The sequence below is a fragment of the Heliconius melpomene genome, chromosome 20 (assembly GCF_056956725.1).
Source record: "Heliconius melpomene rosina isolate 202511_hmr_F chromosome 20, ASM5695672v1, whole genome shotgun sequence".
NCBI lineage: Eukaryota > Metazoa > Arthropoda > Insecta > Lepidoptera > Nymphalidae > Heliconius > Heliconius melpomene.
The window spans coordinates 13,389,785-13,415,933 of NC_140408.1; the positions used below are offsets into that span (position 1 = coordinate 13,389,785).

General features: G+C 32.7%; 5 protein-coding genes and 1 long non-coding RNA gene across 9 annotated transcripts in view; 3 read left to right on the forward strand and 3 right to left on the reverse strand.

Annotated features, from left to right (window-relative positions):
- Nucleotides 1-2,518: 2,518 nt before the first annotated feature.
- On the reverse strand, nucleotides 2,519-5,778 carry LOC146528102 (arginine-hydroxylase NDUFAF5, mitochondrial). Its single transcript, XM_085205100.1, has 6 exons — nucleotides 5,389-5,778; nucleotides 4,604-4,755; nucleotides 4,032-4,139; nucleotides 3,602-3,747; nucleotides 3,161-3,344; nucleotides 2,519-2,802 (listed from the first exon to the last, which is right to left on the reverse strand). Exons 1-6 carry the CDS (start codon nucleotides 5,696-5,698, stop codon nucleotides 2,605-2,607), a joined length of 1,098 nt encoding a protein of 365 aa, XP_085061226.1. The 5' UTR covers nucleotides 5,699-5,778; the 3' UTR covers nucleotides 2,519-2,604.
- Nucleotides 5,779-6,241: 463 nt separating this feature from the next.
- On the forward strand, nucleotides 6,242-8,011 carry LOC146528103 (small integral membrane protein 12-A). Its single transcript, XM_085204040.1, has 3 exons — nucleotides 6,242-6,346; nucleotides 6,453-6,582; nucleotides 7,293-8,011. The coding sequence occupies exons 2-3, from the start codon at nucleotides 6,453-6,455 to the stop codon at nucleotides 7,421-7,423; spliced, it is 261 nt and encodes an 86-aa protein (XP_085060166.1). The 5' UTR covers nucleotides 6,242-6,346; the 3' UTR covers nucleotides 7,424-8,011.
- A 1,192-nt stretch (nucleotides 8,012-9,203) lies between these two features.
- Nucleotides 9,204-10,586, forward strand: LOC146528104 (uncharacterized). The gene is made up of 2 exons (XM_085205057.1): nucleotides 9,204-9,326; nucleotides 9,488-10,586. Exons 1-2 carry the CDS (start codon nucleotides 9,277-9,279, stop codon nucleotides 10,515-10,517), a joined length of 1,080 nt encoding a protein of 359 aa, XP_085061183.1. The 5' UTR covers nucleotides 9,204-9,276; the 3' UTR covers nucleotides 10,518-10,586.
- Nucleotides 10,587-11,889: 1,303 nt separating this feature from the next.
- LOC146528105 (uncharacterized) lies at nucleotides 11,890-13,167 on the reverse strand. 2 transcript variants are annotated; one of them, XM_085205117.1, is made up of 3 exons: nucleotides 13,068-13,167; nucleotides 12,562-12,789; nucleotides 11,890-12,014 (listed from the first exon to the last, which is right to left on the reverse strand). In XM_085205117.1, exons 2-3 carry the CDS (start codon nucleotides 12,775-12,777, stop codon nucleotides 11,913-11,915), a joined length of 318 nt encoding a protein of 105 aa, XP_085061243.1. In that variant the 5' UTR covers nucleotides 12,778-12,789; nucleotides 13,068-13,167; the 3' UTR covers nucleotides 11,890-11,912. The 2 variants fall into 2 exon arrangements, with proteins under 2 accessions (XP_085061243.1, XP_085061244.1); XM_085205118.1 differs by having other exon boundaries at nucleotides 12,974-13,122.
- Nucleotides 13,168-14,183: 1,016 nt separating this feature from the next.
- sff (BRSK family serine/threonine-protein kinase sugar-free frosting) overlaps nucleotides 14,184-26,149 on the forward strand; it is a 36,729-nt gene continuing 24,763 nt past the window's right edge. For all 3 annotated transcript variants that reach the window (XM_085204042.1, XM_085204043.1, XM_085204044.1), the window contains exons 1-2: nucleotides 14,184-14,594; nucleotides 19,866-20,028. In XM_085204042.1, the coding sequence (XP_085060168.1) occupies nucleotides 19,947-20,028 (82 nt within the window). In that variant the 5' untranslated portion in view covers nucleotides 14,184-14,594; nucleotides 19,866-19,946. The remainder of the gene's footprint in view (nucleotides 14,595-19,865; nucleotides 20,029-26,149) is intronic.
- Nucleotides 20,489-25,835, reverse strand: LOC146528107 (uncharacterized). Its single transcript, XR_014879203.1, has 3 exons — nucleotides 25,744-25,835; nucleotides 24,801-24,937; nucleotides 20,489-20,607 (listed from the first exon to the last, which is right to left on the reverse strand). It is a non-coding gene; the product is annotated as an uncharacterized LOC146528107 (long non-coding RNA).

Sequence of the window (26,149 nt, forward strand, 5' to 3'; positions counted from 1 at the left end):
AATTATTTCAATAAATTTTGAGGTACAAAAAATGAGAGTGCGGTATCCCTTTGCCATAGTTTGCTATTTGCGTCAGTGTGAGCGCTACGTCCTTACAGGAAATTCGCACCCACACATCTTTAAAGGTACAATCGAGCTCACACTATATTGGTCAAACAAGAATATAATTAATTGTAATTACTGCTTTGATTATTTGCTTTATTATTTATCAATTTTTATTTTTTACTTTCTTGCATGCATTAATTAACGTTTTAAATAAAACGGTAATAAAATTTTGATTTAATTTGGAGATATAATTTATTAACATAATTTATTTGTTAAGACCTTTATTTCCATTATTTAAAAAATTTTTTACTTATCCATAAGTTGATTTTACATGTTGCCTAACGCCAAAATCTTGTATTTGTTTGCATGTTTTATATATTAAATTTACTTTTTAAATTTTACTTTTTTTATTGAATTTGGATTGAGAAGATTTGTATGTGGCCTCATTATAATAATTTAATTCAGTTTTTTATTTAATTTTTCAATTTACCATATCTTCATTTTGCATGTTGCTTTGGTGTTTTTTACTAATTATTATAATATTACTGGATAAATATGCTCTACTACGCCATTCCGCATATATGATGCTATCATATGATATTATATTCATATTTCATAGTAATGAACTGATAGCGTTGCACTCGACTGTACCGTAGCCCGGTCACACCCCGCAACGATTCCCCGCGAGCCCTTACGGGGAATCGGTCCGGCGTGAGCGGGTGTCTATGTGCAGACATCAAAATACGCTTTCTGCGCAATTTGCCGCGCGTGCTTCCCATTATCAATAACATATTTGCCAGACTTTTATACCTAAATTTAAGAATTTAATTTTAAATACTGTTGCTCTTTTCTATGGCATTTATATTGCGTTAGTATTAGTGAAATTTTAAAACGAAGATAAGTAAAATATATCGTTTTTTTTAAGAGATCTTACAATTTTTTTATTGTTTCAGAATCTTCATCAGATAACGAGTGGACAATGGAACAATTAGAACCTTACCACATATATAATATATGAATTATTTAATATTTATATAAGTATAAATTTACTAAGAAAAAAATATTGGTTGTCTCTCTAGTCGGTTTACGGACAATAATTTTTTATAGAAAACATTGATGAAAAATTGTATACTTTTATGAATTGAATTGAATTATTATCACTGAATAATAAACATTTTGTATAATACAAATACGGAGTTCATTGAAAATTTCAATTTTTTTTCGATAAATTTGCATTTATTTGCAATCGTTAATTTTTTACTTAATTAAATAGGTTAATTACAAGTAACAATGAACGGATAGATGCGTTACAAGCCGGTCTTGCCTGCCTATCGTTTGTTCCCACTTGCTCGCACGCTCGGCACAAGCGGAACGTGACAATCAGTCATACTTTCTAGTATCACGTTAAAAATTTAAATAAAGCAATGAAGTAGGATTCTGTACCTAAACTCATAATATATTTACAGGTTTTAAAAATATACATTTTCTTTAAATTTAGATAGTGTAAGATATAACTTATAGCCAAAATCGATGATAAAATTATCAATATAAAAACAAAAATTCGACTGGTTAAAAATTATGTCCTGAAAACAAGAAAAATGTAGGTAAACTTTATGTTTCATTTTGAGGCTATCAAGGCGCAGCGATACGGTAGCGGGCTGTAAACGCGGCGGCAATATAGACTTAATTTATTTTTGTTAAAACAGTATAAAATTTAGATGTCATAGATCAGACTGTAAATATGCAATGGTTGTGGGTTCGATACGCGCTCGGGGGCATGAGTTATTTACTTTTTATTTCCCTTAAAGTGCTTAATTTATCTTTAAAAACTAAACTGTATTAACGTAAGTTATATCTTTATCTAAACTATATAACATAAGGGCATAGATAAAAGTATAATACTTATTAGATTTTTTGTTTCGCAGAGAGTTGGGAACACTACGTTCCCAACGCCGCACTTCGCTTTGTTACTAGAACAAAGAATTGCAAATATTAAATTATTAATCCCCTGAGTCGGAATCGGACCCACAATCGTCGCATTTGCAGTCACGCCCTTGTGCCTCCGGGCTATGACGGCCTCATATTTCATAGATTTTAAAAGAAAATGTAAATAGCTTATATGGTTTCATTATTATGTAGTTATATTTAATTGTTTTAAATTTTATGAAAATATATATATTGTTAGAAATAATCAAATAATGACCATAGAGGTTATATAAGAACGACTCTAATTACTGGCTGGCACTTTTATGGGCTGTCAACGACGACCGAAAGAAAAGGATCGCTAACGTCACTCTGCCCGATGGATTCTTTAGAACCAGATATTGTTATTAGACTGCTAGATAATTCCCTTTGGTTGTTTAATAATTATTTGAAGCCTTGTTTTACTTCATTACCTTTCCCACTTTATTTAATATTTCCAATAGTTTCTACCAATATATTTATTTAGTTTCTTTATAGAAATAAAAAAGGGTTGATTGCATTTTTTATTAATAAATTATTATGTAGTTTCTTTTATCATATATTTTAAATCATATTTTCAACAGAACAAAAATCTATTTATTTCTTATCATCCTCGGTCAGCTCTATTGTCTTGGTTTCTTTTATAATTTCATCTATACGATGCAGGTCCTTCAACGAGAGGTCCCCACTGCCTCTCTCCATGGGTTTAGGTTGGGAAGGATCTGGTTTCCACCCCAAGAAGTTAATAATTTGGAACGTTGCTGGAACACCGCGAGTTCCACGATCTGGCATTTCCTGTAATAAAATACTCTTTATGAGCCACAAACTTTTACTTATATTAATATCATAAACCTAATGAGTTTGTGTAATTGAACGATCAAATCTCGGGACCTTGCACTAGATTCTCTTTTTTAGTTTCATGCTGTATCCCGCACATAAAAATATAGGCAGAGGCGACCTGAGAACCTAGTTTTAAGACACTCCGGTCTCATTAAGACAATTGCTTTCCCCTCTTTCCGCTGAATTCTGCAGGCCTTGCGTGTTGAGTAGAGGAAGTCAAAGCCGTGCTTTACCTCGTCACCAAAGCGAAGAAATTCTTATCCCTAATATATAAAATATAAATTTAACATAAAAAATCACAGATAAATCTTACCTTCCCATACATATTGTCATAAATGGCGCACGCCGCGAACTGAATATCCTTCGATATTTGCACTGCGCGGGAATGGACCGCGTTACTTTCGCCTAGCGCCCGTATGTCATTCATTAAGTGCCAAGGAGATGGATACCATATTGTCATGGTATCCACGTCTACCGTTTGTAGGGTGAAACCTGCGCTGGATAGATATTTTGGGATATATTATTAGAATATGTTTTTTTTTTTACATGTTAGGGTCTCTGAAAGGAGACTTTTACAAATATTCATTACCCATAGATAATTGCTAAGAACTGTCATTTGAAAATGTTATTAATTAAAGTGTGGAGAACTGAAAAAACTAAAGAAAAAAATCGACTGTATATACGATGGTTTCGGGTTCGATTCCCGTGATATAAATAAAATACATATTTCAGTACAAGCCACAAAAATACTTACGCATTAAGCAACCCTCCTATGTCCCTTATCCTTGTGAAAGGTGATATATGGGTGAACATGCCTCCCAACCGTTCATTCTCCGCCAATTGTAAAGATTGCCGTAACTCCATCAGCGTGTCACCACCAAACACACAGGCTATGAATACCTTAAAAATTATTTTAATGTGCTATTCATATTGTAATGTACTATACATACATTTATATTTTATATTTTAATGTTTATGTTGTTATAATAATAAAATATGTTACAGACATATTTAAAGTATTGTAACATTTTGTGAATAGCATCATAAAATATAATAGAATTATAAGTTAATATTAAGGTAACAAAGGAACTGACATTTTTGTATTGTATCTACAAATATGCTAGCAAGAACTTAAGACAAGATAAAAATTGCAGAATTCATTCATAATAATAAGAAATACTCACACCATCTGGTGTTAAGCAATCCATGACTTTGTCGAAACATCCCGGCAAATCATTGACCCAATGCAGCGCTAACGACGATACAAATAAATCTACACTATTTAAAGGAAACTGAAAATATGAAAAAAATCTTAATGTGACGGAATTTGAATCCACATTTCTTGGAAACCGGCCAAGTTCTGTGACCAGAACCATATTTTCTTATTAAGCCACGTCGAAATTCTTATGTGCTTGTTAACAGATATGAAAATATTGATTTATTATCATGAGACCAATGGAATGCCATGCAAAACATCTGACTGCAAAGAGACAATAGCCCTAGTGGGCTGTCTTTCATTGAACAATAGTCTGTGCAATGCAAGATTTGGGGAGTGAATTATTTTCATTTTGTCAGTCTGGCAACGAAACAAAGCTCAGCGTTGAGATCCGCCACTCAACACTGCAATGTATCGAAAAATGAGCATTGTATGTGGAACAGTCTACACTGGGTTTCCTCTGGCTGCTCTGTCAGCATGTAGGTAATTGTTAATAATAAAAAAAAGGTAACAATCATTTGGAACTTCTTACTTACTTACATCAAAATTTTCCTCATCAATTACTATTTTATCAAATCTAACCCCATCACCTATTATGGCTTTATCTAAATGTGTTTGTGATGAATCACATAATGTTACTTTTTCCACACTGTCTGGTAAGAAATGTCGGGAAACATAACCTCTGCCTGCACCTGGGATAAATAAAGAAGGATACTTAATATTAATATACTTTATATAATAATGAAATGTGAGGCCAGTCATGGTGGAAATCTTTTCCACTATACTACTACTACTTTTCTCTTTCACACTAGGTTACCAGGTTCCCTCTGCCTACCCTGCTATATAAAGGATACTACGTGAAGCTATAAAAAAATTTGAGGATGGTGTGGCACAATGGCACAGCATGTAAACATGAGTAAGTTTGATTCCCACTCTGGGGAATAGATTGTTTTCATTTCCCTCTCCAGCAATAACATTAAAATATTCAGCAGAATGTGGGGTTCTGGGCTCAGCAGAATGTAGGTTTTTTCTGTCAACCATACTGTAGGGAAAATACAGTGTGGAGTTAAAAAAAATGGGACGGCCTAGCAACACTATATTTGATAACACTCTATTTAATGCTTTCTGCTTGATATTATGAACGTCAAATAATTTATTACCAGTTCATTTAGTTACTGAATCAGACCTGAAAAGAAATGGCCGAAAGAAACTCAATACTTGTTACTAATTTCTCTCTATTTTCCTGCTATGAGTAAAGATGTAAAAAATAGACAGTCTTGACTGTTATATTTAATTATTAAGGACTATATACTTAATATACCTACCCAATTCAACAGCATTTTTAAATGTTCGTTTTATGTCAAATATTCTATCAGCTGTCCTCCAACCAACTTCTTCCTTTATGTACTCAGATAAATGGTAATTTTCATCAACGGCCGCCCTTTCTTTCTGTAGTATTTTAGCTTTTCTATCAAATATATTCATCGTTCGATAAATGGAACTAGCAGTTTTCTTCTTCGTAGTGTTAGTACTTTGGTTTCTTATGCATAATTTATAGTTAATATTTCTTGGAAAGTTTAATATTGTTTTGTATAAATATATAGGAATTGAATTTAATAATTGTGATTGCGACATAATTATAAAAACTGTTGCTATTTATTTATAAATAATAATTATTTTAGGTTATATAAATTATAAACTGAACAGCTGATAGATGTCATGTCATTTGTCATAATATATTTAAGTTTAAAAAAATATTTAACAGGTGATAAAATATTTAATATTTATGTAGGACTAACGTTTTTTAATTCTTTTAACGTTTAATTAATAATTTTAAAAAAAAGAACCATTTTACTTCCAAAATTAATAATATAATTTGAAATGGTTAAGAATATAATATAACTATGATAAAGAAAAAATGTATTACTTGCAGTGACTTGATTATAGAATTTCAGAACAAGACAAAATGTTACTTAGCTACCAAGTATCGAGTTTATAGTTCATAAAAAGATAAAAATTAAATAACAGAGGTGGAAAACTTACACCCTACGGTACTGCTTAATTAAATAAATCGGGATATATGTACAGAAAAAAATAACTTAAACTAAAAGAAAAGATAGTCTATAGTTGTATACTCTATTCTATACTATACTATAGCTACTTATCATTTTATCAAATGACATAAGGAAAGTCAAGTTCAAATTTGTCAAAAATTTAGAAATCTTGAAAACATTTAATGATTACTTTTTTTTAAATACGATACACATATTTTCTTAAATAAAGGTTAGTGCATCAAAATTCTGCGTAAACATTGCTTATCATAAATTCTACATATTACACAAAATCGTATTTATTTAATAAATAATATTTTTCTTTTATTAAATTACAGATGTGGCCGATTATAATGCAATTTATGCGATCAAATGCGGCGTATATAACCTTGCCGGTGGCAGCAGTAGTCGGTGTTATTGGTTATAATTTAGAAAGCCTCTTATCAGATAGATATACGCCATATAATAGTAAGTATTTCTTTAAATATTTTTCTTTTAAAATATCTTAAATGTTATCGTATATCGTACACTAATAAATAAAAGAAAATAGAATGCAATTGTAACCTGCTACAGATCTTATGTTTACATATCCATTTTAAGGTTCCATACTTCAATAGAAAATTCTGTCTGTCAAAACCACTTTTTGTCACAAACTAAATTAATATTAAATACTCAGTCTCAGTTTGACAGTTTCTTGGAACACAGGGAAAATCCAATTTCTAAGTCAACACCATCATTATAATCTTTTTCCTTGATTAATGTGGAATTCCACATATCTATAGGCTTCCGGCAGAGTCAAGACATATAAGATACTTTCAGTTGGTCTAGGATCAAGGATCACAAATAAAGGAGATAATTTTTCCAATTTACATATTTATATTTTTTGTGTTACTTGAAATCAGTATTTTAAATTACAATAAGTAAATATATTAAAACATACAGCTAATGATACAAGATACTTCATTATGAGGCAGTCATGGCTTGGTGAGACTGTGTGGATGTAAGCACAATGATTGTTAGTTGATTGAATTGTATTTTAAAGTTCACTCTGGTAATGAAGTTGTGACATTAAATTCTGCCATATGTAGAAAAATGGAGTGTTTTAACACTAGGTCTCTCTGCCTCTCTGCCTAATAACAGTAATATTTGATAATATCATTTTCAATGCTTAATAACAGAACCTGTTCAAGACCAAAGATTTGAAAGATTAGAAGAAGAACTACTGAAAGATCCTACAAATGTGCAAAAGTTAAAATACAAAGAAAATGTACTTGGCAAGAATGTTTCACCATCTTTACAGAAAAACTAAGTCATGTAGATTAAGTTAAATAAAATATTGTTAGATATAGTTATTAGGTATTTATTACTAGATATCTACTGTTTTTTTTTCAATGTTGATAAATGAATTTAAATAAAAAAAGGAAAGTCTAGTGCAGATTTCAAATATGAGTGTGAAGTTTACAATCTTTCAATAGTATGTGGCACAGTCAATAAACTGCTGTAATTGTAAATACTGGTTGTGGGTTTGATCCTCATAAGGTGCTTTATTCAAGTAGAAGTAGATCAAGAGTAGCATTGAGTTCCACCATTCAATATTCGATGTCATGACTCTGGGCATTGATTCATCTAAAAAATATTGCAAATTTGACACCTAATTTTTGAGGAAATGAAGTATTAAATATTTTCATTTCTTCGCTCTGGTGACAAGGCAAAAGTGCGGCGTTCCTCCACTTAATATGCAATGTCTCCAGAATTTGGTGGTAAGTGGGACGTGGAGTGCCTTAACAATAGGCTTCCGTGTGTGCTGACTGTGCTACTTATTAAAAAAAATCTATCTAATAGCTATAAAATTAACATTAATTTCAGTTTAAAGGAATATATATTTTATATTTTAGAATGTTGCTCTTCATTTCAAATTAATGAAATTATTGTAACAACACTGAAATGTGAATGAAATGAAAGTAAAGTAAAATGAAAATAATTAACAATATGTTGATGATTTTTTCAGTTCCCTATTATAATATAATGTAGTGGAGATGCATGAAGATAAATAATAAAGTTTGAGCTAATAAATTAAACTATTCATCATCAATATCTTGCTTCTTATTGCTTCTTGGGTATTGCTTAGAAGCTGCATGCCTTCTTTACATATAATGTCCGAAGGCATTAAGTTGATATTGAAGTTCAATATTTCAGTTCAAAGTTCATATGTTTTCAGAATATTTTTAAATTCCTCTATTTCAAAAAAAATCTATGATTGAAGAGACTCAAGGCTAAAACGAAAATTAACATTTTTTCAAAAATTAAATACACACAATTTTTTTGCGCTGGCAGCAAAAGCAATGTCAAAAAAAATTGTCACCTTGATGTAAAAAAATCACGCTTCGCTTCTTTTTCAGTATATACTGAAATATAGTACTTGTATTTTTGGTTCGAAAAAAAATTGAAATTACAGTATGGTGACCGCCTTATTCTCTTCCCAAGTGAGCCTAAAATAAAAATGTTTAAGTTTAGAAACCCTAACTTAGCCCTAACGTGGCTTTAGAGCAGCCACGACACGACGGTACAGTAGGGCACTGTACCGATGCAATTTTGTCAACAATACGCTAGCCTATTAATGATGTCGAATTATTTAGCATAGCTTAGCTAGTTAAACATAGTTCAACAGCATTAATTTTTTTAACGTTTATTTATATTCATCCATCGATCAAAAATACCTATTGACCCCACATCCACTTTTAGAGTGGGTTTTTATTTATAGAAATTACTTATATTTTTATAATTTATGATATATTGTGAATACAAATTTGTTGTAGGGAAACAAAAAGTGGGTTATAATTTTGTTCCTAATATTAAATGTGTAATTATATTTTTTTACAGCTTCACGCTGTATTTTGCATGAAGCAGGGTAGGCAGAGCCTAGTGTTAAGACAGTTTTTAAATATTTCATTTCCTCAAATGGGAATCGAGCCGACTATAAATCTGTCACGTTTACAGTCAAACGCTTGTGCCTCTAAGCCACGACTGGCCTCAAATATTATAAGTAAAACGCACTCAAATCAAATATCTAATATTTTTATCAAATAAAATATTAGATATTCTTTTTTGCACTAGCAACAGAAATAGTGTCAAAGTTAAAAAGTTATCGCTGTCATTAGTTGTATGTATGAGAAAAAAAACCAACGCGCTTCGCTTCTCTTTTGGTATTTATGGTACTGTAACAAGGCTCGCTTTTGTATTTCACATTGAAAAACTTTTAAAATTACCGATGCAATCATGTCAACAACGCGCTAATTGCTACAACAATCGCGTTAATATAATATCCAGTATTGTTTTAAACCTAAATAACATATTTAACGGATCAATATTCCAGCTACAGCTATGTCTCCGTAGCGTCCATGCAAATGGAGACAAAGTCTGGTGCAACAATCACCGACCACTGGATGAAAATTATGATGGAGCCGGCCGGCAGCGACAAACAAATAAATAACGTGCAAAACGACAGATCTTCAATAAAAAGCGAAAAGATGGCAGAGGCTTATAACGGTCAAGAGAATAGCATTACATACGAGTTGAAGCAAGCGGAGGTGAGGTATAGGTGTGATGTTTGCGACCTAGCGTTCAACGGAATGGAGCTTTTAATGTTGCATAAAAAGTTTCACGGTAACGACAAAGACATGCCGCCCATGGAGCCCGAGCCGCCTGTTGTTAAGGAGGGCCCTAAGAAACGTCGGAAATTCAAATGTGATCAGTGCGATGTGAAAGTTAACTCCCAATATCATCTCGATATACATAGAAGTAAGCATGAAGGTAACGCGTCCAAGAAGTATATATGCCAGGTTTGCGACCGCAGCTTTGTAGCCGCACAGTTCCTAAAAAGCCACATGCAGTCCCATTCATTGACAAGTACAATCAATTGTGAGATTTGCAATAAAAGCTTTACTGGACAAGCCTATCTTAAACTTCACATGCAGCTACATAATGACATAAAGAAGTTTAAATGCTCGAAATGCGATGAAATGTTTCCAACAAAGAATTGCCTGAAAATCCACATGAAAAAACATACAAAAGTAAAAAATTTCAAATGTGATTTCTGCCAGAAGCTGTTTGTGTCCAAGATAACTATGGAGAAGCATCGGCAGACTCATGAGGGTCAGCCGGCAGATTGTCATGTGAAATGCCCACAATGCGACCGAACCTTGCACTCGTCTTTACTTCGCACCCATATAGCTAGAGCTCACCCGTCTACTATAGATGACGATGTCAAGCGTCCCCACAAATGTACAACGTGCGGCAAAAGCTTTATCGTTAAAATCAACTTGAATCTTCATATTAGAGTATGTCATCCAGATTTGGCCGAGCCAGAGGAGGAAGATGATGATGTAATGACAGATAACTCTTAGTTTTAGATTAGTTATATATACACTATCATGTATTATTAATGAATAATTATACTTTTCTATGCTAACATATTTTGGGTGTTATTTTCTCCTTTATCATTAATATTAAAGTAATGGTACAAAATCATAAGTAATTGCAAATTAAGGTCTATATTGCTTACTAATATGATATAATTTTAATTTAAACTTTATATTTCCAATGAGTAGTTACATAAATTAAAGAAGGCAAGTTATACATATATTGACAATGGAATTTTATATTTTTTTATTAATAAAACAGTTTTAATGAAATATAAAAATAATTCACTGTCATGTTACATTTCCTTTCTGAAATAAATATAATTGTAAAAAATATACCATTTTAAAATATATAATATTTTTATTGTATTGGCTAAATCTTTACTTTTCAATATCGGTACAGATACATACTGTTTTAAAATAATATTATTTCATTTCATTAAAACAATATTATTAGAAAACGACAGTAACGCAGATTTAAAAGTAAATTGATAATTTTGTTCAAGCAGGCGAAGCCGCGAGCTGGTAGCTAGTTTTATATAATTTTAAAAAGTTAATTACTTCAGTATAACAAATTTTCAAATTTATTATTATGGACGAAACATTACTAATCATTATTAACATACATCGTGAAAAGACCAATAAATAATGTAGAAGATAAATATTTGTGTTAATTTTTATGAAATTTATATCTATACATATATTAAAATTGTAACTCATCGATGTCTGTAGATAGAAGAAATAATTTGACAAAATCTTTTATCGGTGACCTTATTATTTGATATTCATTTCAGCTTTATATTACGTAATCGAGAGATGAATGGTCTTGACAGACACAACAAAGTTATCATAAAGGTGTTCGGTTCTTTCCTTTTGGGTACAGAGCCCCAAAAAGTGGGGAACCGGAAGACACTCCGTTTCCCACTTTCCACCAAATTCTGGAAGTATTGCGAGTTGAGCGGCGGAACTCAACGCTTTTCCTCGACACCAGAGCGAAGAAATGGAAATATAAATTTAAATAAATATTACATTTCATAGAGTGGGGATCGAACCTGAGTCGAGTTTTACAGTCACACTGTGTCCGTGCCTCACCACTGGCCTCATGTAAATTTATAATCACTTAAAATAACAAAAAAAAAATCATTAGTAAAAATTGGATGGAATTGAATGTGTTATGGAAACAGATTACCTACCTACTTAAGTGTATGAAAAAAATAACGCCGCTCTTTTAAAATGGTGGTTCAAGACTTAAATGTATACCTATTGGACTGTTTCATAGATAAAGGTTATTTTATTAAGAGAAGAAAACACTATAAAATAGATAAATAATTATATATTTTAATAAATAACAACTATAATGTCTTATTTTATTTTTATTGATTAGGCTTCAGCAGGAGTGGCTTCAGCGGCGGCTTCAGCGGCGGCTTCAGCTTCTTGGGCAGCTATTTCTTTTGCCTTTTGTTCCGCTTCTGCCGCTTGTTGCTAAAAATATATAAAAAGTAAAGTAAGTTTACTTACTTCTAAGGTAAAATATCTACCTATATCTTTCTTTTTTATTAATCTTTAGAAATCTCTCGTCGTGTATCTCAAAAACTAATGAACTGATTTTGATGACTGATGCCTAAGTTAGAATATAGCAGAAGGATTATCTTGATATTTGGTTATCGAGAGATTTGTGGACAACCATACATACACTCACGAAATATAACACATTTGCTTAGAAATCTAAAATATAGATACCTATACATAACTTCCTTTTTAAAAATCGTTTAAAATGAGCTAAAGTAGAAGCACCTAAGATCTTAACTCTTAACTCTAGGACCTAGGTTCTCTGAAAATACTTTTGGTAGAGAAGCGGCACTGGCTGTAGGCGCGACTTTCATTTCCTCCCTCTGGTCTGCAAAGTGTGCGTTATGTTCCAAAAAATATATAGCAGTGCTTGGGGAACAGAGTGTCTTAACACTAAATTTCCTACCCTATTATATGCGGGATACAACGTGAAACAAATATAATTTATAGCTATTATTACCGCAGCCTTCCTAATATCTTCATCTCTCTTCCTCTGCAAGTCCACGCTGACTTCTCTGATGAGGGCCAGCTCCTGCAGCTGCTTCTCATTCAAAGCATCGAACAACTTTTGAGGTTTTGTGTTAACATCCTCTAAGCTCTTCGAGAACTTTTCGTATCTCTGGCACAAGATATCGTACCTTTCTCTTGATATATGAAGATATTTGTTGTATGGCATTTTGCTGGTATGCTGGAATGGTTATAGCTTGAAAAGATGGTAACTCTATGCTGGTTTTTGGTATTATAGTTTTAATTAATAATAATAAGATTTGATTGTCTTCTTTCTGAGTACGAAATTGGAACCCTTAATTTCTTAAAATCAAATCAAATCACGGAACATGGAACAATCAATAAGGAATGAAAGTATGTTATACCTAGGTTCCCAGGGTTCCCGCTTCTGCCTATTCTGCAATGTGTACGGCGTGAAGTAAAAAAAATATATTTTTAAATAAAGTTAAAAGTATTTACCTAGATGTTGCTACTTGTGATGTAAAAATAAAACTGAACGATATTGAACTTTTACTATTCGTAAATTTCCTTGATTTTTAAATATTAGATAGGAGTTTGAAACCTTTTCTATGACATGATTACATATATTTTTTTATTTTAAATTGCTGATTTGTTGTTTATTAAGAAATATTCTTTTTTACCTGAGGTTCATACTTGTATTTAGATCTGGATTAAAATATACTCGAATACATTATGTTACTGCTATTGACTGAAGACAACTACCACAGTGGTGTTAGCGTGTATAATAATAATTACAAATTATATAAAACAAACATCTGGATCTCTATAACCGACTATAACTAAATAATAAATTGAACATTTTCTTTTGAATACATATATTATTTTTAAATAAACAACAAAAATATTTTACAAGTTAATATCTTCGTGCAGTGGTTACGAAAACAGTTTTTAACCACTGGAGTCAAACGTCGATATACGTACGTGCATAATACATTTGTTACGTACTAATTTGAATACAGTTCAAATTATAATTTTTAATTTATATTTTTCAATGTTATATACGAGTTTATTTTTATTGCATTTAACCGACTTTGAAATAAAGCTTCAGCTTTATAATATTAGAATAGAAGTGTCTCAACATCATTTCATCTTTATCTTCTTTTCCATTAAAAAAATGGAAATAGAATAATAAGGAATATAAATATTTCACTTCCTCGAGTGGGGATCGAACCCGCAATCGTCGCGTTACAGCCCTGTGCCGCTGCGCCACTACGGCCACAACTACTACAGCTACTCATTTTCTTACGTGAAGAAAAATCATTTTTCCAAAAACATATAGGTAACATCTAGACCATTCTCTCATCATAAAATTTCTGTAGAGCTTATTTTTCATATTATTCTTATAAAAAAATATTGTAGCAACCCCAAAATATTGGGTGGTTTAGATAAAAATAAAACGAACAACTATTAATTATATTAAAAAAACATATCTATTAAACCAAAAACATCACAAAATTTGAAAATAAAACCAATAATCTATTATTCTTTTCAATAATATTTATTAAAAAATCAACCCCTCATGTAACGTAGAACGGAACGCATTCCCACCCCTAAGGCTAATGACTCACCCCAGTCGAAAACACACGAACGCGCCCGACGCTACAATAACTCCCAAAAACATTTTTTACAATACAATTATGTAATAATCTTATTTTTCTAAACATTTTCCATTAAAAATTGTGATTTTTCATACAAAATAATTTCGTGTAAACGCAAAATGTAATAATTATTATCGAGAAGTGCGTGGACAAATTGTGATTTCGGTTCGTATCGATTTTCTCGAGACGTGCGAATCGTATGCGGTATCCTGTGTTATTATTAGTGCTTTAATATTTTATACCTTTGCAATTATATTTTTAAATCGTCACCATTTTTAATCTGTTCTGTGGAAGGCGTATGAGAAAAAAATTAGCAGTTTGGAAGCTTTGGAGACGAAGTGCGATATTTTTTATGTAGTGGTTTACAGTGAGTGCTAATTTAATATTTAATAACACTATCGATATTGGCTGTTTAAATGATTGGGCTTTGCTTTTTTTATTATTTTTTTTTGTAAAAAAAAAAACATAATCGATGTACTAGTTTACCGAAGCATGCATCGAAATGCATAATTGATATGTCATTTATTTATGTTTAGAGAACGAAATAAATATTAATGTCACATTTCATAAGGATTAATCATATTCAGAAAATAAAATAAAAAAAAATTAAGTGAAAGAAAAATTTATGACGTAGTCAGACGTGATATTTAATAGAAAAGTATAATATTTTAGTTATTTTATGAACTACATAAATAAATTAAATAAATTAGCTTCATCCTGTATCCCGCATACAGCAGGGTAGGCATGGGGAACCTAATACTCTCAGCCTTAGAGTACTAGGTTCCCTATGTCCCCTACCATGAGTCTAAGTTAAGACACTGCGTTCCCCACTCTCTGCCGATATTTTTTTTATAATCAATAGTAGGTGTAACGTTTAACACAAGACTAATGATAATAAAATAAATATATAATTATTATATGTCTTTACTGCGCCATATCTAATACAAAAGAAAAAATAAATAAACAAATATGAACACAACACCTATGTATGATACAATATATATTTTTGAGTAGTATAGTATTAAAAGAATATTTTTTAAGTATTCAGAGAATGTATTTAAGTTTAAAAAGAGAAGAGAAGAGTATTCAGAGAATGTATTTATTGTTAAAAAACTATTCGATTCGGACTTATACGTTTTTAGAAGAGTTCAAAGCGCTTGCGTATTATCCTGGTTGCGTGGGTTAGGATCTCAAATTACGCGATATTAAATATTTCTTAATAAATCCTCATAATACCCATACTGAGTTCACCCCGTTCCAGACATACTCGATTTTCGAGCTATGGCGTGAATGCGGAATTAAACACCGCGCTTTGTCTTATTACCAGAGCAAAAAAAAATATAAAACATTCACCCGTCTGAGAATAGAACCCACAGCTGTTGACACTGTTCACGACGGCTTACAAAAAAAGGGTAAAATATATAGCCCAATATATCAAATACAAATTACCTACTTAAATTATATAGAAGTAGATCTAAATGACATAAAAAGAATATAGAGAACGGAGAAATTTGTCGCAAAATTTCATGTAATACCAATCCATTTACTTTCCAAAATTCCTTTAAAAAAAAAAACCAATGAAAATCCGTATCAAAATAAAGGAAAAACATTGCGTGTAAATTACTTTCTACCCTTTCTTTAGTGAGGGGTTATTTTAATAGAAGTCAAGTCTTAGGAACTATACGCATAATGCGAAGAATGTTTTCCGATATGCGATAATAACGTATGGGCTCTTTGGATATAGTGAAGAGGTGCGGGTTCGAATCCTTAATTTTTTTCATACAAATTTCAACATAGCCTTAATTAGTGCTATTGTGATATTATTGTGGAATATTCTCTTTTTCTAAAAGAAAATAGGGTTTTGACGTCTTTAAACGAGTTAGTGATGATTTGTAGCCAGGGGGAATATAGTGTTAATATATTCCGTATTATTTCACAATAGGCAGAATTGAAGAAACAAGCATGCGACTGTAATTTCAACGGTTGTGGGTTCTATTCTCACTCGGGGGAGTCGAACCCACAATTGTCGTTCCTAGCTCCGGCAAGGCAGTGCGCGGCGCTGAGTTCCACCACTCAACACGGAATGTTTCAAAAATTCGATGAAAAGGGAGAACGGAGTGTTTTAATACTAGGTCCCCACTGCATACGCTGCTGTATGGTAGATACAGCGAGAAACTAAAAAGTAAAGAATAAAGTAGGTTTAAATAATGAAAATGATAATTGTAAAACCTTTTTAAATTTACCTATTAGTACAAATTAACTTCGAAAGACCTAATTTTTGGTTATAATTTGCTTAAAAAATTCCATAATGTGTATTTCTAAGAAAAGTCAAGTTCCTCAATTATTATTGCGTGATTATTACATTGTGTGCGTGTATATTTTGCTTATTTAAATTATAATATATTTCTGAGAAATTATAATATTTTAAATGGTTATTGGTGCGAGTAGAAGTAAATAGGCAGAGGGAACCTGGGAACCTAGTGTTAAGACTGATTGCCCATTTTCCGCCGAATTGCGTGCACTGCATGTTGAGTGGCGGAACTCACCGCCGCACTTTTGCCTCGTTACCAGAACGAAAAAATGAAAAAAATACATATTTCATTTCCGCGAGTAGAAATCGAAAGCACAAACCGTCGAGTTTACAGTCGTATGCTTGTATCCCTGAACCATGACTGACTTTTCTACTTTTATCTATAGATAAAAGTAGAAAAAAAAATATATTATTATCCTTTACATAAAAAATTGAACTAACGACCCTCGTAATGTAATTTAACACCAAACAACTCTACATCGACGGTATAAATTTAATCAATTAGTTTGGAAACTGAGGGTCTAATGTAATGAAAACTAAATAAATATTGCACAGTAAAATAATTTAAGTATTAAATGCTTTCTAATATCGTAATTTGTTTTTATCGTAGCTATATAAAAACTATCGAGGCTATGACTGTAAACGCGACGGTTATAGGTTCTATTCCCACTTAAGGGAATAAGTTTTTTCTCGCTTTAGGAACAAGACGGCGTGACGTGACAACGAAATGTCTCAAATATTGGGCGGAAATTGGAAATCAGAGTTTTAATATATACTACCTCTTACCTTGTAAACATACGGGATATAGCGTGACGTAACAAAGAAAAAAACTAGATATCAAATCGAAATCTAGGTTAAGCACGTTTTCTTTCAAAAATTAACCACAGGACCACTATAGCACGACTAATTCTCAATTATCAAGTCTACTTTACGCCTAGAATTGGTTCTATTTCAAAGGAGTTTCCTTTAATTCTCGGGGCGAATCTTACTATCCTTGAAGTTAGATGACTGCAGTGTTGATTCAAACCCAGATTAGTGAGATGATTGTAGGTTCGATTTCCACAAGAGCGGCGTTGAGTTACGCCACTCAACAAACAACACATCCCGAATTCAGCGGTAAGTGGAAAACGGAAATGTCTTAATGGGAATGGACTTGCTTAACACTAGGTTCCCAGGCTCCCATTGCCTATCCTCCCGTGTACGGGATACAGCGTGCAGCTAAAAAATACAAATCATTTCCTAGAATATTAACTAGAATTCATATATTCTAAACATTTTTCATAATATTATTCCATAATTAACCACTTTAACCCAGTATATCCTCAATTAACAAGTCTAATTTACTCCTAGACTTGGCTCTATTTCAAAGCACTTTATTTAATACTAAGGGTAATTACCTCGATGATCTATTGTGACTACTTATTCTCTCTGAAAACAAGTCAGTTGAGTTTAGTCACTCAACACGCAACGTCTCGAAAGTAACGTTCCCAACTTAGTGACGTTCCCTAATTTCAACCGAACTTTCGATTCCCATTTTAAGATTATGAATTCAATTTTTTTAACTCCAGCAGCTAGGAACCCGGGAACCTAGTGTTAAGACAATGACGTTCCCCCCTTTCTGCTTCTACGGGGGGCATTGCGCGTTGAGTGGTGTAACTCAACGCCGCGTCTTACCTCTTTACCAGAGCAAGGAAATGAAAATATTAAATATTTCATTTCCTCGAGTAGAAACGAACCCACAACCTGTCATGTTTAGAGTCGCACTCTTGTGCCTCTGCGCCACGACTGGCCTCAACTCGACTTCATAGTTTTTAAATATGTTTCAATCCTTTTTTTAATTACCACTACGAGTATGTCAGTCACTAACCCATCGAGGATTCAATTAACCAGTCTGGACTTGGCTGTAGTTCAAAGAACTTTTCCTTATTTCTAAGGGTGAAAACCTCAAATCTCAATGATCTGCAGGGAGTGTTACTATCCTTGAGGCTACTTATACTGAAGTGGGGATTCACAGCCAGATTGGTTATCCAATTAAAATCGTATAACAAATACTACAAATTAATATAATTAATTATTTTTTTTAGTTTTTTAAGCAATATTACAATGGCATCTCTGTTGTCTCTTGTTTCCGGAATTGAATTTGTTATAAATTTCTTTTATAAAACTTTATTTTTTATTTATGTATTTATATTATTACATTAATAAATTTTAATAGCTTCACGCTGTATCCCGCACGTAGCAGATTAGGCAAACTAAACCTGGGAACCTAGTGTTAAGACGTTCCGTTCGTTCCTTCACTTCCACTCCCCCATCCGCCAGATCTGGAGGCAATGCAAGCAGATGCGTGCGTGCGTGCACCAGAGCGAAAAAAATTAAATATGAAATATTTCATTTTCTTTGAGCGAGAATCGAACCGACAACCTCTCTCTTTTACAGTCACACACGAAACATATACACGATTGATCCCATTAAAGAGTTTCATCTAAAACATTGTCAATTTCTCAAAATTTAGTTATATCAATAGTTAGACCAACTAATTTCCAGCAGTTCATTATTCATATTGCGTTATGTAACAGTCTGTCAAGATATTCTGGACCGGGTCCAAGCTTTTAACATGATTCCATGTCGATAGTACCGCAATAGTGGGGCCGTTGTTACGCTTGCTTCGAATGTATGGAATTTATACGTTTTAAGAAATAAATATATATTCTTCTTCTCTTTATTTTTTCGTTTTGGTACATACAATGTGACAGTTAACCGTTTTAAGAGAAAAGTCTTAATAAATGTTGGCAATGCATGCAACAATAATATAGAGCCAAGTTTTAAACTATTTTAAAGGAATGTAAATGGGATGATGTTGTGGGTTCGATTCTCACTCGGGGGAATGAAACAGTTAATATTTTGATTACCTGATTCTGGTAACGAGGCAAAGCGCTGCGTTTAGTTCCGTCCCTCAACACGCAATGCCTCAAGGATTCGGCGGAAGCGAGTGGGGGGCGGAAATGTCTTAATGGAAACTTAGCGGAGAGCGAACACCATGTTCCCAGTTCCTCCTATCCTACCTGTTATGTGTGAGAACCAGCGTACAGCTAAGAAAAGTCTAGTATAGTAGTTTTTGGGCGGATTGTCTGTAACAGATGGACGGACAGACACACAAGCTATTCAAAAGGGTCAAACATTTCAAGCAGCCTATTACTAAGACTCTACTGTCCATCCATCGGTCTGTCTGTTTGTAGTCTATCCCAAATATTTCACGGGTGCTCCGATACAAGCCCTAAAAATTACGGAATGATCATAATATAGAATTTTCTATTTTTATTGTTTCAGAAACAAGCAATGACCGTCCCTTTGTATGGCACCTGAGTCAAGATGACAATTGAAATAGAAATATATATTTGAAGGTTTATAATGGAGACCAACGCGGCCGCAGAGGCCTATCAGTATGTTGGGCCTTTTAGATTGGAGAAAACTCTTGGTAAAGGACAGACGGGTGAGTTTTTATATATTTATTTACTAGCTTTTACGCAGGTAAGCACGAAGCTGCAGAGCTTCGCCTGTCTAAAATCAAACGAAATGATTAATAGTTTTGTGTGAAACATGTCACATTCCAAGTGTGAATTAGATTAAGTGATATAATATACCTTAATGACATGGGCATAGGAACGGTGGAAGTTGGGTGAGCTTTGTAACTCATCAACAAAATCTAAAAAACTGAATTTGACCCTCTTGTAATAATTGTACCATCATGAAACTTGGCGGCTATACGTAGCATAGGAACTGGTCTCATGATGAAGCCAGGCCTTGGAACCTGGATAGTGAAACTCTTCAGAGGTTACACTTACAAGTAAACCATTCGAATTTAGGATTATATAATTTATAGCGCTGAACACATTCTGTAGCACTTGTAGAACTTGGTGTAATAAAACGTGTTTTTTAATTTTTAAACTACAATATATTTTAATTTATTACATAAATATTGTTCATACTTGAATTATAGTGTTCCACTAAAATCTTCTTTTGTTCTCTTCACCTGTTACCTTTAAAAGATCGTTCCATAGTAAATTTGAGCCTGTTAAAGAAAAAGCATTATAAAATCGTAAATTCTGTAAGAAGTTAGTGGGAGTACTCTGCTCATAGGAAATACATTAATATTTCAAAATAGCAATCTACTCGAATTTGGTTTGGTTAAAAATGAAATTTTCTATAATTGTGCAGTCGTGGCTTAGTCGTCAGGGTTTATGCGCTATGACTGTGGGTTAGATTTCCACTAGGTGAATGATTATACTTAAGTTATTTACATTTTCCCATTGAATTTCACTTTCCGTCGAATTCTTGAGGCATTACATATTGAGTGGCGGAACTCTACGCCGCGCTTTGCTGCGTTATCTAAGCAAAGAAAATAAAATATTAAGAAAAACATTCCCTGAATGGAAATCGAACCCACAACCCTCGTTTCTAGTCGTGTGAAGACACTATTCTGTTTTTTTTTTCTCATAAGGTAATGTAACTTACTATATTAAATTTACGGAACTTAACGCCGCTCTAAGGCAAACAAAACCTAAAAACATTCCCACGTGTGGAATTTCAATTCACCACCGTACTGTAACGTAGAATATAAGCTTTTACCTTTATTAAACCAGTTTATAAAAGAAAATTGAAAAATTTCACAAGCACTAACACCAGACACTCGAGCGAAGAGGTTATTGTGTTGAGATGATATTTAAAACAAATATTTGCTGGTTTCCTTAGGAAAGTTACTAAAGATATAAAAGATACTTAGATATAGGTATATGCCTTCTTATATAAATTTTTATTTTTATTATTATATTATTGCAGTTAGTAAGTGCAAAAAATATTATCTTTTTTATTACCGGTCAATTTCCTTCCTGTGTTTTCCATACAACGTGACATTGGCGAAATGAATTGTGCTCAAGTGGCACGCTCGAAACGCCATATATCGAGAAATCAATCAAGTGCAAAAATTAATAAATTAATAAGTTAGGGTAATAATAAGCTAGGCTATTAATAAGCTAGGCTATTAAGCCATCATCAGGCTCTCTGCAAAATAAAACCCAATTAGGTGCCAACATTTCGCAAGAAGTTAATTTTTTCTTGATAAGTCCATCTAAAAGTTTCACAGCGCTCGTCAAAGTTCGCAGAGTTTTATTAAAAAATCTTAATTATTCAATAGAGATAGTATGGAACTATTTATAAAGGAAGCATAAACTTAATGGTATCGTAAGAACTGAAGTTAAGACATTATTCTCCACTTTTTGCCGTACTTTAGAGACCTTGCGTGTTGGTGGAATTGGAACCTAACGCCGCGTTTTCTTGGTCAGTGTGTATTCAGAGTGCGTTAAGTTCCGCCACGCAACTCGCAATGGCCCTCTGTTTCGCAATGCTAACAGAGAACAGAGTTTTTTACTTAACATTAGGTTTCCTCAGCCTACCCTGCTATATACGGGATACAGCCTCCATCCTACACCATCTAAAACCTCTTTTTTTTACTTCTCTCGTTATATATATTAAACTTGATTATATCTTAAAATTTTATTCATATCGTTATGAAATTTCATATAAAAATGTGCCAAAACTACAACGCACTGTTATCTAAAGCTAAATATGTTCAAAAAAGTACGAGAAAACTCGTGTTTCTTTCTATACAATTATCATAACATCGCTCAATCTTCGTAATTATTAAGTCCCAAAGCTCACTAAATTGAAAAGGTAGAATATGCAAATATATGAAAAAACACATAATATATATGTATATAATATTTCAAAGAACTTTTCTCATGAAAGAATCATCATCTTAGGCTTTTCAGTTACAGAGCTTATATTCAACGAGGCATATTTAAGATTTAAGTTTTAAAATGCTGCAGTATTCTATTTTGAGATGGAATATTCTGTATGTAGCAATATATTTTTTTTAAAGTTCGGTTGAACTATTTACAATATTCTTATAAATGGGTTATTTAACGCTGGTAACGCGGCAAAGCGCGGTGTTGAACTCCGCTACTCAACACACAATGCTTTTAGAATTTGGTGGAAAGTGGGGATGGAAATGTTTTAATAGGAACGAAGTGTCCTTAACACTAGGTTGCCAGATTTCCTCTGCCTAAAAAAATATTAATGTCATGAAATAACCTTCCTCGATAAATGGGCTATCCAACACAAAATATTTATTCAATTCGAACCAGTAGTTCCTGAGATTAACACGTTCAAACAAACTATGGAGCTATACTCTTCTCGAAAATTAGAAGTCATATCGTCATGATCCAAAAATTAAGGAACGGTAACATTTTCATCAAAATCATCATCTTAATTGTCGTAGCAAAATCGTAGCAACAAATAATTATTTTTCAAGCTTTTAATATTATTATAATATGAATAAATATTTCAATTAAAAAATAAATAAAATAATATAATCTGTTGTCTGTATTGAGTGGATTCCTCCGACGTCACAACTGTGACCCACATTCTGAGCGGAACAGTCAGTTCGCTGTCAGTTTACCGAGAGGTTCAAATGGTTTTCAATATAAAGATATACGTATTATATCCATCCATTCATCCATCCATCAGCATTTTAACGTCCACTGTTGGACATAGGCCTCCCCTAATTCTCGCCACTCCGTCCGGTCCTGCGCCCTTTGAATCCAGCGGATTCCGTATTATATAAATAAAAGTTATTTAGTTTTGGCATATTTTGTTCAGTAATTAACGAAAAATATTATAGTTTTAACGAAAATTGGTTTTCAATTTTCAGTAGATTGAAAATTGAATACAAACACATTTTAATTGGTGGGTAGTTTGATTTTTTTTTTCAGTTTTACAATTTGTACCGTCTACATATAGCAACATAGCCAGAGAGAACTTGGCATAGTATCTTAACACTAGGATCGTTTTGCCCTTCCTGTCATATATCTACCTTATACAGCTGAAGCTTAAATAAATTAATAGTTTAAAACTTACTCACTCTATTACTAAAGACTCATATAAGATTTTTTGGCAACAATATTTCAATATTTATGTGTTATAGCACTTTCACACGAAAAGGCCTGGAACTAGGTCAAAAACGAACTGAAATCGGAAATGTCAGTACGGAACGAGGTAGTCAGTAAAGTACGGTTCAAAGAGTACAAAGATGAGTATTTTGTATTGTTCATTGAAAATATATGAAAATAAATATGTAGACTATAGATTGGTTTTCCTTTATATATGTTACATGTGGTTTTGTTTTACGTGGTCAGTGGAAATAATTGAGGGTTGTATATGATGCAGGTGATATGACAAATTGATGTTGAGGTCAGTCGTGGTGCAGTAAAAAAATGTGTCTGTAAATAGGATAGGTTGCGGGTTCGATTCCCACTCAAGGAAATTAAATATTTAATATTTTCTTATCTTCCCCCTGGTGTCGAAGCTATTTTTGTCATATCTTTCTTTTTGTGTCTTGTTTGTAGGAAGGCAGGTAGAGGGAACCACGTATTAAGGCACTCCTTCCCCCACGCTCCGTCCAATTTTCGAGATTTTGCGAGTTGATTGGCGAAAGTAAACGCCGTGCACTATTTGTAACCAAATCAAGAAAATGAATTAAAATCCCTCGAATGAAAATCAAACCCACGCCGTCGCGTTTACATTCAGATTCCTGCCCCACAATAACCTCTAAATTAATTAAATAGTTATTAAATAAGTTTCAATTCTGTTTAAATAAGATTAATCAAATTTTAAACAATTTTAAGCGGGTCATTAAATACGCATTACATTTTCAGTGTAAGCCCTGTTTTAAATCTGACAAGTGAATGACGCGACTCTCACTGTTTACTTATTATATAGATTTGTCTACGTGATGTTAAAAACGTAAAATAATAAAATTCCTGTTAAAGTTTTATCCGTTCTCGTAGGATTTTTTTGAAATTCTCTCATAGTTCTCCTCCACGCTCCCTAACCTACCTACCTACTAAATTTCGACTTTCGTCGTCGTTCGTCGTCTGTGCGTTGTCTATCAATTATCCAGTAACGAAAGAGTTTAATTAGAGGTTAATAATTATGTTTTCATATTGATTAAGATGAAAATATCAATAGCATTGGAAATCTATAAATAACAGTTAGACTATGAACGCTACAATTTTAAGTTCAATCACCATTTAGGGGAAAAAATTATTTCATCCATTCATTTTCTCGTTCTGGTAACCAGAGAACGCAGTGTTTCTCTAAGCGGGAAAAAGCGTGAAAGCTGCAAAAAATATAATATTTTGATCTTACCAATAGCAGAGATATCATCGATTTCTTTATAAATAAATGGTAGCATTAACACACTGGGAGGGAAAACCTGGAGTGTTGCTTTGTATTCTCCACTGGGCATTGATAAGACCATTGATAATGATAATAAAAATATCCACCTGGAAATGATTAAATTTGTATCAAAGATACATTAAAAAATAATTTAAAAAGTTAAAAAATATTAAAGAGGACCGTCTTTGAAATTATACCCATATCTATACGAAAACATAAGAAAAAAACTAAACTAACTTGAAACCAAGAGGTTATACTATTATTTATATATTTATTTATTTTATACGTATGTTCGTCTCATATATATGAGCAGGGTTCGCTCGTTCACCAAAAAATAAAAATATAAAAAAAATCATAATTGGCGAAGAAATCCCGGAACAAGCAAACAAAAAGTTGAATTGGGAATTTTCTCTTTTTTGAGGTCAGTTTTCCTTTTTGAAACCAGTTCAAAAGTAACAATTTTGATGTTCAGTTACTTATCTTCTACAAAATACTAAAACATATTTATTTAAATTTATATTTCCATTTCTTCGCTCTGGCGTCGAGGCAAAGCGAGGCGTTGAGTTTTGCCACTTAACACGTAATGCCTCCAGAATTCGGCAGAAACTGAGTGTCTTAACATTAGGTTCCCTCTGCCTACCTTGCTGTGATCCCGCACACAGCAAGGTTATAATAGCATAGCTTGAAGCTGATTTGTATACAATACAAAAATATATATTTTAATCCCTAATTCCCAAGACTGGCACGTTTACATGGGAATGAGGCTGGGTGGTTCCCAGGATAGTTTAGTGCGCGCTCCAAAATTTTTATTCTTAAAAAAATGGCCGAAAAATCCAAATTATATATAATTTTTAATTATTTCTTATCAGTAAAATTCAATTATTTTCATATAAAATAAAAATATTTTTTTTACCTGCTTAGTAACACGTCCATTTTTACCACCGATTGTTCATTCGAATGCTATCGATAGATGTAAGTACACATACACTTTACCAGATACGAGCTCAAATTACATTTTAATTGAGAGTTGTTATTACCACCTTTTTTAAATTTCACGCTATATCCCGCGTTTAACAGGGTAGAGATAGGGAACCTAATGTTAAGATACTCCCTTCTCTACTATCCGTTTATCGTATTGCATGAAATAGGAACAGAACAAGTTTTGTTCTGTTAAGAGATACAATTTAACGAATTTCTTTTAGTGGCGCAGTGCTACAGCCTATGACTGTTTCGGTGACGAGGCAAGACGTAGAGTTAAGTTCCCTCACTCAATGCCTAGAATTCAGCAGAATGTGGGAACAGCACTTCTGTTCCCACAT